The sequence below is a fragment of the Heptranchias perlo genome, chromosome 11 (genome assembly GCF_035084215.1).
Source record: "Heptranchias perlo isolate sHepPer1 chromosome 11, sHepPer1.hap1, whole genome shotgun sequence".
In the NCBI taxonomy this organism is placed as follows: Eukaryota; Metazoa; Chordata; class Chondrichthyes; order Hexanchiformes; family Hexanchidae; genus Heptranchias; species Heptranchias perlo.
The window spans coordinates 43303714-43319205 of record NC_090335.1 but is presented as its reverse complement, the minus strand read 5'-3'; the positions used below and the strand labels follow the sequence as shown (position 1 = coordinate 43319205).

The window sequence follows — 15492 nt, the reverse complement described above, 5'->3', positions numbered from 1 at the left end:
TCCCTCCAAGGCCAATATGTCCTTCCGAAGGTGCGGTGCCCAGAACTGCTCACAGTACTCCAGGTGCGGTCTAACCAAGATTTTGTATAGCTGCAGCATAACTTCTGCTCCCGGTACTCTAGTCCTCTAGATATAAAGGCCAGCATGGTGGACAATTAAACAACTAACAGGAGGAGGAGGCGGCTCCATGAACATCCCCATCCTCAACGATGGCAGAGCCCAGCACGTGAGTGCAAAAGACAAGGCTGAAGCGCATGCAACCATCTTCAGCCAGAAGTGCCAAGTGGAAGATCCATCTTGGCCTCCTCCTGAGATCCCCACCATCACAGAAGCCAGTCTTCAGCCAATTCGATTCACTCCACGTGATATCAAGAAACGGCTCAGTGCACTGGTTAGAGCAAAGGCTATGGGCCCTAACAACACCCGGCTGTAGTGCTGATGCCAAGTTGTTCCAGTATAGCTACAACACTGGCATCCACCCGACAAAGTGGAAAATTGCCCAGGTATGTCCTGTCCACAAAAACCAGGACAAATCCAATCCGGCCAATTACCGCCCCATCGGTCTACTCTCAATCAGCAGCAAAGTGATAGAAGGTGTCGTCAACAATGCTATCAAGCAGCACTTACCAATAACCTGCTCACTGTTGTTCAGTTTGGGTTCCACCAGGATCACTCGGCTCCAGGCCTTATTACAGCCATGGTCCAAACATGGACAAAAAGAGCTGAATTCCAGAGGCGAGGTGAAAGTGACTGCTATTGACATAAAGGCAGCATTTGACCGAGTGTGGCATCAAGGAGCCCTACTAAAATTGAAGTCAATGGGAATCAGGCAGAAAACTCTCCAGTGGCTGGAGTCATACCGAGCACAAAGGAAGATGGTGGTGGTTGTTGGAGGCCAATCATCTCAGCCCCAGGACATCGCTGTAGGAGTTCCTCAGGGCAGTGTCCTCGGCCCAACCATCTACAGCTGCTCCATCAATGACCTTCCCTCCATCATAAAGTCAGTAGTGGGGATGTTTGCAGAGTGTTGAGTTCCATTCGCAACCCCTCAAATAATGAAGCAGTCTGTGCCTGCATGCAGCAAGACCTGGATAACATCCAGACTTGGGCTGATGTGGCAATTTACATTCACACCACACAACTGCCAGGCAATAACCATTTCCAGCAAGAGTGTGTCCAACCACCTCCCCATGACATTCAATGGCATTACCATCACCGAACCCCCCACAATCAACATCCTGGGGGGCACCATTGACTCGAGACTTAACTGGACCAGCCAAATAAATACTGTGGCTACAAGAGCAGGTCAGATGCTGGGTATTGTGGCGAATGACTCACCTCCTGACTCCCCAAAGCCTTTCCGCCATCTACAAGGCACAAGTCAGGAGTGTGATGGAATACTCTCCACTTGCCCGGATGAGTGCAGCTCCAACAACACTCAAGAAGCTCGACACCATCCAGGATAAAGCAGCCCCTTTGATTGGCACCCCATCCACCACCCTAAACATTCACTCACTCCACCACGGGCGCACTGTGGCTGCAATGTATACCATCTACAAGATTCACTGCAGCAACTCACCAAAGCTTCTTTGACAACACCTCCCAAACCCGCGACCCCTACCACCTAGAAGGACAAGAGCAGAAAGCGCTTGGGAACACCACCATTTGCACGTTCCCCTCCAAATCACACACCATCCTGACTTGGAAATATATCGCCGTTTCTTCATCGCTGGGTCAAAATCCCAGAACCCCTGACCTAACAGCACTGTGGGAGTACCTTCACCATACGGACTGCAGCAGTTCAAAGAGGGAGCTCACCACCACCTTCTCAAGGGCAATTAGGGATGGGCAATAAATGCTGGCGTTACCAGCAACATCCACATCCCATGAATGAATGAAATAAATTTTAAACTTTTACCTTAAAGCAATCAAAAAGGTGGTCAAGCTGTTCAGGAGAAAAATCCCACGCCAATTTTGCAAGAAGATCATGGACGTTCTTCACAATTGCTTCATGTTTACCAGCCTACATGTAAAAAAATGTAGGAACAGACATCACATATTAAAATTGAGAATTCTAGTAGTGCAATCTTTGAGGTGCTAGAACGAGGCCCCATCTGCTCTCTCAGATAGACGTAAAAGGTTGCACAGCCCTATTCAAAAGAGTATGGAAATCTGCCGATGTTCTGGCCAACATTTATCTCTCAACCATCGAAAGAGATCATCTGGTCACTTATCTCATTGCTGTTCGTGGAACCTTGCTGTGCTTCAAGTGGTCACTGCATTTCCTACATTAGAACAGTGACTCCACTTCAAGTAAGTATCTCATTGGCTGTGAAGCATTTTTGGACATCATAAGGTCATGAAAGGCAAATCTTTTCTTCTTCCTTACTTACTACTGGGCTGATACTTCAGTGCCACACTGAGTGAGTGCTCCAATGTTTGAGGCATTGTCTTTTTGATAAGATGTTAAACTGAGGCTCTGTCTGCCTTCTCAGGTGTCAGGAGTTGTCCCAGTATCTTGAAGAACATCGTTTCCTAAACCAACACTCTTAAGAACAGATTATTTAGCCATTCATTCATTTGCTATTTAGGAGATCTTGCTGTGTGCAATGTGCCCACCTAACGGTAACTGCACTTCAAAAGTCATCCATTGATTGTCAAGTGCTTTGAGATGTCCCGAGGACATTTAAAGCATTATAAAGATGCAAGTTCCTTCTTTCTTGCCTGCCTACATATCAGCAGGCTTGGCTATCTTAATCTTCTCTGCTATAGGTTTTCCTGCTTGCCCAACGTGGAGTGCGCAATATCTCTTCTCATAGGGGCATATACTACTTACCCACATCCAAGGGTTTATACGCAGGTTTGCAAAGACAAGGCTCAGGAATTGCCAGACAACTACTGGAGTTTAACGAGCTAAAACCTCACAGTTACGAGAGCTGCTTCCTGTTGCTTGTTCCGGTAGGATCACTATCTTTGCGGCATTGGCTTGCAGGGTTATCGGGAGCACTGTGGGAAGAATCCTAACCCCCCCATTGATAGGTCTATCCTTCCAGGTTCCATTAGCATGCCAGGCTGGCTGATCAATCACGAATAGTGCCCTGGAATATTGTCGACCTGCTTGGTTAAGGTATTGGATCTGCAAAGATTTGTTTCCAAGCTTCCACTGCCATACAATGTCATTGAAGCTATTTTGATTCCAAAGAGACCCTGCTTGCTACCTCTAGTCTAAAAAATATTTGGAATTACAACAGCAACTTGCATTTATAGAGCGCCTTTAATGTCGAAGAATGTCCTATGGTGCTTCACAGGAGAGTGATCAGACAAATATGGACACCAAGTCAAAGGAGGAGACGTTAGGACTGGCGACCAAAAGATTGTTCAAAGGCCTTAAAAGGGGAGGTGGAGAGGTTTACGAAGGGAATTCCAGAGTTCAGGGCTTAGACAGCTGTAGGCACAACTGTCAATGATAATGTAAAGGAAGCCATAATTGAAGGAATGGAGAGTTCTTGGAGAGTTGTTGAGCTGGAGGAGGTTATGGAGTTAGGGAGAGGGAAGGCCATCGAGGGATTTGAACATAAGGATGAAAATTTTAAATTGGAGCATTGGGGGACCGGGAGACAACGTAGGTTAGCGAGCACAGAGATGATGGATGGACGTGACTTGATGCGAGTTAGGATACAGGCACCAGAGTTTTGGACGAGCTGAAGTTTATGGAGGGTGGAAGATGGGTGGCCAGCCAGGAGAGCATTAGAATGGTCAAGTCTGGAGGTAACAAAATCATGGATGACAGATGATTATATAGAAAATGGCCTTAACGACAGGAAAGCAAATGCATGCTTTCTTGGCTAATATAGAAAATTGTGACCTTGTTATTTTCATTTATAAATGCTAAAAATTGTCCTGTTAAGAGATATCCTTTCAGAATACTTAAGACAGAGAGAATTAATCTCATTTTTACAGCACCATATCACATTCTCGGGAAGTCCCCAAGCATTTTACAGTTCAATGACTTTTGAAGTGTAGCCACTGTTGTTTAGGGAAACGTGACAGCCAATTTGCACACAATCTCAAACAGCAAATGAAATGAACAGCTGGTTTATCTGTTTTTGCAATCTTTTACGTCTATCTCAACAAGCAGACTGGGCCTTGGTTTAATATCTCATCCAGAAGGCAACACCTGCAACAACGCAGCGTACTCTCAGCACTGCAGCCTTTATATATTCATGGCCTGAAGTAGAGCTTGAACACAACCTTCTGACTCAGGCAAGAGTTCTACCAAATGAGCCAAGCTGACCATTCCAGTTGCAGTTGACAACTAAAGCAAAACTATTTTGTGGCCATTTGGTTTTCTACGGAAGGATCGTGTACGTCTTTTGTAAAACTGCTCAAAAATTTAGAAATTGGCACATTGATCTTTTCTAGTTCATTTTATACAAAAGTTTCATAACATGAGTATGGCTTATATGTACAAATGCCAAAACGAATCTAAGCATTTGGACAAAGCATCAGTTCGGCAATATAATTCTCGTATCTTAACCTTGCACTTCTCAAAATGAATTGTGCCCAATTCTCTTTTGTACAATACAAAACAAGTTTAATCATCTGGTAAAAGTGCAAATCATTTAAGACCATCCCTCAATAAATCCATTGTGTATTTTTACACAAATGTGAACAGCATAACACAAGACAACCTGACTGAATGCTGTTTCTTATTTCCTCACCTGTGCAGCCCAAATGTTATCAAGATCTTGCAAGGTGAGTGCCTTTTCTTTAATAACAAATCGAAGTATCTTCTCTAATTTTTCAACATATTGTGGTTGATGCAGACTGTCACGCAATACAATTGATAGGATGTTGTTTTGTTGAATCCACTCCTACAAATAATAAAAGGAACTTATAAACCAGAGGGTCACACTCTCATTAATGCATTAATAGCAATGGTAACATTTTTAAAATTCACAGATAATTCAGATTTTGCAGAATGCGATGGATAACACATTTGCCTTTTCAAATTGAAAAGCATATTTTCACGTTTTCAGCTGTTTTCTGACACTGAACAAGAATGCTCATCACCCAGATCTGAAAGTTGCCATAGAGACAGGATATGCACTAATTCAGTGTTTACATCACATTTCTTACAGGAGGCAAAACAAAATTGCAGCTGAGAATCTATGCGACACATGGTGCCAAGAGGAAGGTGTGAGTTGCGATGCTCTTGAACGAAAAGGCTTGGAGAGAGCACTAACAGAATGTGGAGAAGCAAAGACAGCTGCTTTTTGTAGGGTTTATTTATTATTGCTGAACTTTTTTTTCATTAAATACCCTGAAATTAACAGTGACCAAAAACAAGCTGCATTCTACAAAATGTATTTTCCATCCCTCTCTAACTTGCAAATCTACATGCCCAATGTTATCCTCAGTCAATATGGGTATGGTCCACTGTTCAGACATTTCTGAAGCAGACTCTAAATTTTAGGAGAAATTTCTAACACTTCCAAAGATGAACACTTAAGCCAAACAGAACGCACAATATAAAGCATTAAGACAAATTGATCCGAGAAAGCATTCAAAAATCCAGTTGTAAAACTGTACATCACACTGTGTATTTCCTTGTAGGATACAGAAACAATTTTACTACTTACTGCCATTCTCTCTGCTGTCAACCATTCTTCTTCTTCAGGACTGCCATGGCGATGAGTATAATAAGAGACACTGGAAATCACCTTGTTAACTTCATTTAGTGCATTCATTTTTCCATTAAAAGATGAAATTTGTAACAACCTATAAATAACAAATTGAAGTTGTGACAAAGAATCACAAGCAATTTCAGTAAAAATCTATAAAAAAGGGCAGTATAATTACCTTAGTATCATTTTCAACCTAAATATTTCTAAATTTTTGACAGTCTCCTCCTGCCCAGGAACCCGTGAAGCCAAGTTTTTCAGTGACTTAATTATCATAGATAAAGCATCATTTTTGGCTTCATTCTTGGCTTCTTTTTTCAGCTCCTCATCTGTTAGATTTTCTAGAAACTGCGGAACCATTTCTATTATTGGAAGGAAGTATTTCTTCACTGTATGTAAGGTAAGAAATTCATAACACTGTCCAAAAGGTCTGGAGAGGATTAAAAAAATAGCATTAGCATTCATGTTGTCATTAAATATACTGACTTTACACAAAATGCAAACCCTGAAAGCAAAAAGCTTCAAAACATCTTGCATGCCACAGGAGTCAAATTCCACTAATTCACAAGTAATCCAGCAAGTAACTAAATCAGCACAAGGTTTCACCAATGTTAAGAAAGATTAGCTCAGGTTGAAGTCCAGCCTCTGCATACAGCTGTATCTACATGGGACACAATTCCTTCAAGAGTTAGGAACGACACACTGGTCTCTGCTCACTGGTTTTCTCCATCCCACTGTATAAGAAAGGCTCATTGTGAACTTCATTTCAATTTCTGATTGAAGTGAAATCAAACAAGTTTAACCAGGATATGAGAAACTAACTCTTCCAAATTGCATTAGGTCAAAATGAGAACCGAAGTGCATGATAGGAAGCTCTGTACATGACGGGTAAACTACATTCAAAGTGAGGTACAACTTATCTATGGTAGGTAATTAGCATATTTCTCATTCAATATCTGCACAGAACAAAATTATACCAAATTAGGAAAAAAATAGTCGAGGTGGGAAATTGAGACCACTGTTGAGATCGGCTCGAAGGAGAGCAGCCTAGTGCTCAACTTGATCAGTCAGATCAAGATAATAATGCTTTGAATGCAAGTTACTCCTTGCAGCGGTGTCTCAGATGTGGTTCCTCTTAACAGTATCCATGTTGGCAAAAGCGGTGGATAGGGCACCAATTCAACTGTATATATCCCTTTTGGTTGAACACCTGACAATGTATTGCACCCAACTGTCTGCACACAAGTAGTGAGCAGTGACAATCATAATTTCCTGATATAAAGTCGGATACATTTTTTACAAATATGACAAATAACTGTCTATCCAAATGCCAAATGGAAGGAGCCCAGAGATTGAAACTTACAAAACCTTTAGTTAAATCAGTAACAATCAGGGCAATAGGTTTTGAGGGAAGAAAATTAAGGTTAAAACAAATCAAATATTCATGATCAGACACAGGTTTATTCAAAATAACCATTAATATCTACCTGAAATTAGAAAGTCATATGAAAAATTTGACTTTCAAGATACATTTCATTAAGTTGCATTTCACTGGCAGTTTGCTGAACAACTTTCCCACCTAAGCCAGGTGGGTAATGGTACAACAACAACTGTTTCAGTGGACTCAGGTCCTGGTAGACCGTTGCTTGTCTTGAGAGGCTCAGATGAGCATATAGACACAAAAGCATGAAGATGCTGCAGTCTTGAGAAAACATTACAAACAAGCTTCACAACATTCTAGGTGCTGATATGAGTCCAAATGGTAGAGTTTCATGTTGACTCCCACAAGGCTCAAGTGTTTTCTGTGGGGTTTCCGAAACCCTCTATTAAAGTAAATAGCTTTGAAGAACACAGCCACCAATCAGACATGCAACCCAAGTTATCTCCCATATAATTGAGACTTTCTATTTGTTTCTAAGTTACAAACTAATGAATTCCCTGAGCTAACAAAAGTCCTCTCTGCAATCGAGGGAAGAAGTTTCCACACCTCTAGTCCAGAGTTCCATGGTAAAAGCAGTTTTCTATTCCAAGAAAGTCACTCCTCGAGTTTTAGAGGAGGCCCTGTGAAACAGAATCTAGCTTTCTTTAGTTGTCTTCCCCCAAGAACACAACCACATACTACCTATCAGCTGCAACTCCTCATCAACATGCCCGATAGTAACAAAGAAGTTAACAATGGCAAGTCGTTATGGGGATGCAGAGGTGGACAGAAAAACTTTGCCTGCTTTCTTCCGAGAAATGTCAACAAATTTGGACCAAATAGATGTCAATCTCAATTGCAGAGTGCTTCATGCACCATATTTCAACACAGAATAACCCCTTAAAACAACTTCTTGAGGTGGGGGTCCAAGGTTTCTCCCTGTACAAGTCATTTGTCATATTTAGTCTCAACATGGAATATCACAGGGGAACATGTGACATACTGGGGCAAATAAAAACACTAATTAAAAAAGTTCCATTTGGTAGAATTTCCAGAAACATCCATAAGGTTACCACAGTCTGAGCTACATTCTACATTGACGAGAAAGTTTCAGAGCCTTTCAGGTGGTTATATAGTCTGCTGCAGCTCCGGTGACAAAAAAATTCAACTTCAAGACTCTGTAGTCACTCTGGTACCTGAGAAAAGTTATTAAAATAGTAAAGTCATCAACAGATGCAATTTAGGCCACTTTGTCATATGTGGATAACACTGAGATAAATTGATTTAAATTCTCACTGTCACCCAAATAAAATTCCACAGTAGGAGGGAGAAACAACAGAAATAAGTAGGATCCAGACAGAATTATTAAATACAGGATTAACTCTGCTTGCAATAGGATTCTATGGTATCCTAACTGGTAAACAATCCAAGCATCTCATCAAAAGCATCTTGATCCTTTCTCAGCATTTGGTGCCATCAAATGGGCTTGCCATCCAAAGTCAACTCACACCAATACTGTCACAGGTGTAAGATTCATCGACAAACTCCACCTCAAGATGAGCACAAGCACTCTGAAAAAGCATCAAGGTGGCTTGAGTTTGCAATGTAACTGGCCAATGGCAACGCAGTCGCATTGATTGAGCACCTGTTGGTGACATTCCTGTTTCAGTTGCTGTTCAAGTGCAAGAGTGACTATACAACAGCAACTTGCATTTATGTAGGGCCTTTAACATAGTCAAGCTTCCCAAGGCTTCACGGGAGCGTTATCAAACAAAATCTGACACCGAGCGACAGAGATATTGGGACAGGTGACCAAAAGCTTCGTCAAAGAGTTTTAAGGAATGTCTTAAAGGAGGAGAGGTCGAGAGGCAAAGAGGTTTATGGAAGGAATCCCAGAGCTTAGGGCCTAGGCAGCTGAAGGCACGACTGCCAATGGTGGAGTGATCAAAATCAGGGATGCGCAAGAGGCCAGAATTGCAGGAGCACAGAAATCTCGGAAGATTGTAGGAGGTTACAGAGATAGGGAGGGGCGAGGCCATGGAAAAATTTGAAAACAAGGATGAAATTTTTTAAAATTGAGGCGTTGCCGGACCTGGACCCAATGTAGGTCAGCGAGCACTGAGGTGATGGGTGAACGGGACATGGTGCGAATTAGGATACTGACAGTGGGGGGTTGGATGAGCTCAAGTTTATGGAGGGTGGAAGATGGGAGGCCAGCCAGGAGAGCATTGGAATAGTCAAGTCTGGAGGTGACAAAGGCATGGATGAGGGCTTTAGCAGATGAGCTGAGGCAGGGGCAGAGATGGGCGATGTCACAGAGGTGAAAGTAGGCGGTCTTGGTGATGGAGCGGATATGTGGTCGAAAGCTCATCTCAGGGTCAAATAGGACACCAAGGCTGTGAACGTTCTGGTTCAACCTCAGAACATGGCCAGAGGGAGGGATGAAGTCGGTGGCTAGGGAACGGAGTTTGTGGCGTGGACCAACGACAATGCCTTTGTTCTTCCCAATATTTAGTTGGAGGAAATTTCTACTCATCCAGTTGGACAAGCAGTGTGACAAATCAAGTGATAGTGGAGCAGTCGAGAGAGGTGGTGGTGAGGTACAGCTGGGTGTCTTCAGCCAACATGTGGAATCTGACCGTGTTTTCAGATGAAATCACCGAGGGGCAGCGCGTAGATGAGCAATAGGAGGGGCCAAGGATCGATCCTTGGGCAACTCCAGAGGTAATGGTGCGGGAGCAGGAAGAGAAGCCATTGCGGGAGATTCTCTGGTTACGAATAGATAGATAAGAACTGAACCAGGCAAGGGCAGTCCCACCCAGCTGTACGATGGAGGGGGGGCACTGGAATAGGATAGCGTGGCCAACCATGTCAAAGGCTGCAGACACGTTAAGAAGCATGTGGATGGATAGTTTACCATGGTCGCAGTGAGATAGGATGTCATTTGTAACTTTGATAAGGGCGGTTTCAGTACTATGGCAGGGGCGGAAACCTGATTGGAGGGATTCAAACAATGAGTTGCAGGAAAGATCAGCATGGATTTGAGAGGCAACAACATATGAAAGGGCTTTGACGAGGAAAGGGAGGTTGGAGATGGAGCAGTAGTTTGCAAGGACAGAGGGGTCAAGGGTGTTTTTTTTTAAAGAGAATTCCGTGGTTGAACAGTTTTGTCACTAAAGCTGAAGTAGGCTGTGTAATCCCCAAGAGAGTCTCAGAAAACTTGAGCCAATACAGAAGGTGGCTCAATCTGTGTTAATTTTCTGGTGCTTTTGAAAGTTGTACCAACCTGAGCACTCTTTAAAAAAAAATGTTCCATTCCCCAGCACTAATTTATGTCACATGAATAACTAATAAGTACACCCCAGTAATTTGAATGGGCAACACTGTCTATTTTAAGTATAGGGCATTGAAGCCCAGGATTCGAAGATCACAAACAGATCAGAAAGATGAATACAGATACTGGCTCCACTCAACTTTTCTTAGAAATCTACTGTTCCCATCACAGCATCTAACTGCCTCGAGTGATTCTGAAGTATTTGCCTGCACTTCACTACCGAAAGCAAGAATAGGCCATACGTCCCCTCGAGCCTTCTCTGCCATTCAATAAGATCATGGCTGAACTTCGACCTCAACTCCAGCATCCACACAGCCCTCTGGGGGTACAGAATTCCAAAGATTCACAACCCTCAGTGAAGAAATTCCTCATCTCAGTCCTAAATGGCCAACCCCTTATTCTGAGACTCCAGCCAGGGGAAACAGCCACTCAGCATCTATCCTATCAAGCCCTCTAAGAACCTTATATGTTTCAATGAGATCACCTTTCATTCTTCTAAATTCTAGAGAGGATAGGCCCATTCTACTCAATCTCTCCTCACAGGACAACCCTCTCATCCCATGAATCAATCTAGTGAATCTTTGTTGCACTGCCTCTAAGGCAAGTATATCTTTCCTTAGGTAAGGAGAACAAAACTGTACACAATACTCCAGGTGTGGTCTCACCAACGCTCTGCACAATTGTAGCAAAGACTTCCCTACTCTTGTAATCCAACCCCCTTGCAATAGAGGCCAACATGCCATTTGCCATTTTAATTGCTTGCTGTACCTGCATGTTAACTTTACGTTTCATGTACAAGGACACCTAAAACTCTGAACATTTAATAGTTTCTTACCATTTAAAAAATTTGTTTTTTCTATTCTTCCTACCAAATAACCTCACATTTCCCCACATTATACTCCATCTGCCACCTTCCTGCCCACTCACTTAACCTGTCTATACCCCTTCACAGACTCTTTGTATCCTCCTCACAGCTTACTTTCCCACCTAGATTTGTATCGTCAGCAAACTTGGATATATTACACTTAGTCCCTTCATCGAAGTCATTAACATAGACTGTAAATAGCTGAGGCCCAAGCACTGATCCTTGAGGCACCCTACTAGTTACAGCCTACCAACCTGAAAATAACTCCTTTATTCCTACTCTGTTTTCTGTCCATTAAGCAATCCTCACCTCCATGAGTCCTTATCTTGTGTAACAACTTATCGTGTGGCACCTTATCGAATGCCTTTTGAAAATCCAAATATACTACATCCACTGGTTCCCCTTAATCTACCCTGCTAGGTACATCCTCAAAAAACTATAATAAATTGGTCAAACACAATTTCCCTTTCATAAAACTATGTTGACTCTGCCTGATCATATCATGATTTTCGAAGTGTCCTGTTACCGCTTCCTTAATAATGGATTCCAGCATTTTCCCATCGACTGATGTCAGGCTAACTGGCCTGTAGTTCCGTTTTCGCTCTCCCTCCTTTCTTGAATAGCAGGGTTACATTTGCGATCTTCCAATCCACTGGGACCGTTCTAGAATCCAGGGAATTTCGTAAGATCACAACCAATGCACCCGCTATCTTTGCAGCCACCTCTTTTAGAACCTAGGATGTAGGCCATCAGGTCCAGGGGATTGGTCAGCTTTTAGTCCTATTAACTTCTCCAGTACTTTTTCTTTACTAATATTCATTATTTTAAGTTCCTCACTCTCTTTGGACCCTTGGTTCCCCACTATTTCTGGTATGTCTTTTGTGTCTTCCAGGTATTAATCACTCTCTGTAAAATATGCACAACCATGGCTTCCTTTGGAGATTGTTGTACGCCTATCCCTTGGAGAGTGAAGCAGCATTTAAATTCTACGTCTTCATTCGTTAGGAATAAGATCATGGTGTAAAACACTGTTGGGCTGAATAATCTCAACTTCTCTTGCTATGTGAAACTGGTTTATCCCCAATGTAGGCAGCAGATTGACGTCATACCAGATTAAAAGCAACATGGAGGTGCGAGCTGCTGAGATGAGAGCTCTGAAATGCATTAAGCAGGGGGAGAGGGAGGGACTCAGATGAATCAGCCAGGCAAGGAAATTGGAGGGAGTCATAACTGAAGGTGAGAAAAGACACAAATGATGAGTTGTCTAGATGCCCAAAAAGCTAACTTCCAACAGAAGATACTGAATTTATACACAGGTTGAACAAATAAAGATGACTAGTCAGTGCAAGTTAAGGATATAAAAAGATATTTTGAGCATTGTACAAGATTATGTAAACCTATCAAATGTCTTCAGCAATGACACCCGTATGTGCAACTTCCGAAAAGGCTTGATTCTCTCATTCATACCAACTATTGAACACTGAGTTAAAGGTTACAGAAGCTCTTGTATTATTTTATGGAGAATACAACTGCAGATATGAATTAAGGTAAGAACTCACTGCATTGCTCTGCTTTCTCCAGCATAATGAACATACTCCAGTTGCATAAATGTGCTGACAGGTTGGTGCTCAGTCACAAGAGGAAGAGTGAGTCAAGCAATGTGGCTGCCATGAAAATTTAGAGCACATGGCATGTTCAGGCAGTGATTGTCATATGCATGCAGCACAGCAGCAAATAGAAGGGCTGATAGCACATGTGCAGAGTTTCAAAAAGGCACAGGGAAAGAATGGAAATTGTAGCAAGGGAAACGGTAAACCTGGGGCCTCGGAGGCAAAGGGCTGCTAGTCTACATGTTGGGAAGTGGGAGTGAGTGAGTGAATTGGGAAGTTTAGAGAAACTGCACTCACGAAGGCTATATAGTGGGATGTGCATGAAAGCAACATGACTGCTGAAATGATTAGGAAAAAATGAGGTATGTAGACAAAGACCATAAAATATTAGCGTCTTCTGTTTGGCTCCTAGCCTTTTTGTTCTACAAACATACTTGAAGTAAGCACTATACATACTACTTTTGTTATATTAGAGCATTTATTATAAATGGTCACTATAAGTTAGAGGATATGCTGCTTATTTCATTTAACATTCAATATATTATCAGGGCCAGTGATTTATGGTGAGTAAAAGAAACTGGCTGACTACATGTTATGAGTCTCAGCAATGTCTTTGGGGTCGAACTACAATTATGTGCATACATTGGTGGAAATTGTAAATCAGTGGCCTTATATATTTATGAACTTCATTTTATTTCTTATCTTTTTAAAGTCCAGGATGCACAGAAAGATGGTGATATTTAGGTGTTGCAACACTTGGGAGTGTGGGGCAGGTCTGAGATCAGCATCACCTGATTTAGTAGTGTTGGGGAATCCCAGTGTGTGGGAATACTGGATGTGGTGCATTAGGAAAGGGATGCGGCAATGCTGAGAGGGTGGTCTTAGGATTATAGGAACTCTGGAAAGCGTGGACAAGGGCTAAGCATGGAAACACTGAAAGTAGTGTCCTGGGGACATGGCAGTGGTGGGAGGGTGGCATGGGAGCACTAGGAGGTGTGGGCAAGATTGTGGAAAGACTAGTAGGGGGTGCAAGAACTGGGCAAGGGGATTGTGGAATACAGGAATAGTGGGATGGGGCTGCTATGGTACAGGAGGATTGGGAGTGGTGTATCAGGCAGCAGAGGCCAATAAAAGGGGACGGTGGTGGCATTGGGAATAGGGTGCTGTAGTCTGGGAGCTCTGGGGAAAGAGCACCCTGGGTATGGAATTACTTGTAAGAAATTACTGTGGCCTGGAAATATTCGTTGGGGGGCAAAGAGGGATCCTGGGTATGAGAATACCGGTAAATAAGATCCGCAGGTCTGGGAGGATTGGAGAGTTGGTTTTGGGGTCTGAAAGCATTGAAAAGGGTAGGTTCTGGAACTATTGGGGGGGGGGGGGGGGGGGGGGGGAGAAGAGAGAAAAGGGAGGAGTTGGGCATCCAGTATTCTGGAAGGGCACCCTCGCCCCCAAACTTTTAAATAATTTTAAAAGCCAATGTCCCAGCACTTCTCAAAGAGACAGAAATGCCTCATACTGCACTATGCAATGGAAGTAGTAACTGATAATTTTATGGCTTTCAGAAAGCAAAGTTTCAACTGATATATCTCGACATATTACTAACAACCCCTACCCTTCCCCTCCCCACGAAATATAAAATCTTTTTCTCTTAGTGATCGATTGCAGCATTGTATGGTGGGTGATAAAAAAAATACTTGTTGCTTATGGACCTAGTACAGTCCAAAGCAATCAAGACTAATGTCTTCATATTGTCAAATTCTACATTTAAAAACAAAGAGATGAGGCCAGATTATTAGTACTCTTCACTATAATCGAAGTGCCACAAATGTTGCCAGCACTTATGCCAGATGTCAGTTTACTGCAAGAACACAAGGGATGCTATGGCCGCATCTCAAGATTCTTTATGAAAAAGCACATAGCATTTCTCCTGCCTAAGGAGCTCTCTAGAATTTTGTCCCTCATAGTAAACACAAGTAAGCATCTTTTGCTTTACAAGGGTTGCTAAAGCATGCTTCCCTCATAACCCAGTACCACATTTTTCCGTTCTTACAGCAACCGTCCAGGTGGAAACATTTAAATTGTCCTGATTATACATGTCTCTGACTACTTCCCATTGCTATGTTACCTAATATGTAAAAAAAGTACTGAACTATTTCCTTCCCAATCCTTCACACACATATACATTAAAATGTCAAAAAAATCTGCTTACTTGATGAGTGCTGCAATTATCTGAACATTTAATGCTGAACCACTGACAAATCGATCATGTAGAATTTGAAATCCATTCAATGTCCCAAACTTGTTGATAAGATCCACAAGCCAACCCTACAAAGAAGTCAGAAGTCAAAATCCAAGTCATCTATATACATTTAAACTTCGTAGTAGCAATGCTTTGGCACTTATGGGAAACTACCAAAAGCTAGTCCATCTATAACTTGTACTGTTACATCAAACTTCTTGAGAAACCAGCAGAGATTTCTTCTGTTTCTGCAATACAGTTCGAGTATTTTCCAAGCAAAAATGATGAAGCGACCTACTCCTCTGCCACTTGTGATCCAACAGTTGCACAAGTGCAACAC

The 15492-nt window shown here is 42.4% G+C and overlaps 1 protein-coding gene across 2 annotated transcripts in view; it reads right to left on the bottom strand.

The window, feature by feature from the left end:
• The window catches only part of usp9 (ubiquitin specific peptidase 9), a 269941-nt gene that overhangs the window by 179814 nt on the left and 74635 nt on the right, over positions 1-15492 (bottom strand). For both annotated transcript variants that reach the window (XM_067992885.1, XM_067992886.1), the window contains exons 7-11: positions 15123-15238; positions 5863-6114; positions 5643-5781; positions 4722-4874; positions 1919-2023 (exon numbers count right to left, since the gene is read on the bottom strand). In XM_067992885.1, coding sequence (XP_067848986.1) covers positions 1919-2023; positions 4722-4874; positions 5643-5781; positions 5863-6114; positions 15123-15238 — 765 coding nt within the window. The remainder of the gene's footprint in view (positions 1-1918; positions 2024-4721; positions 4875-5642; positions 5782-5862; positions 6115-15122; positions 15239-15492) is intronic.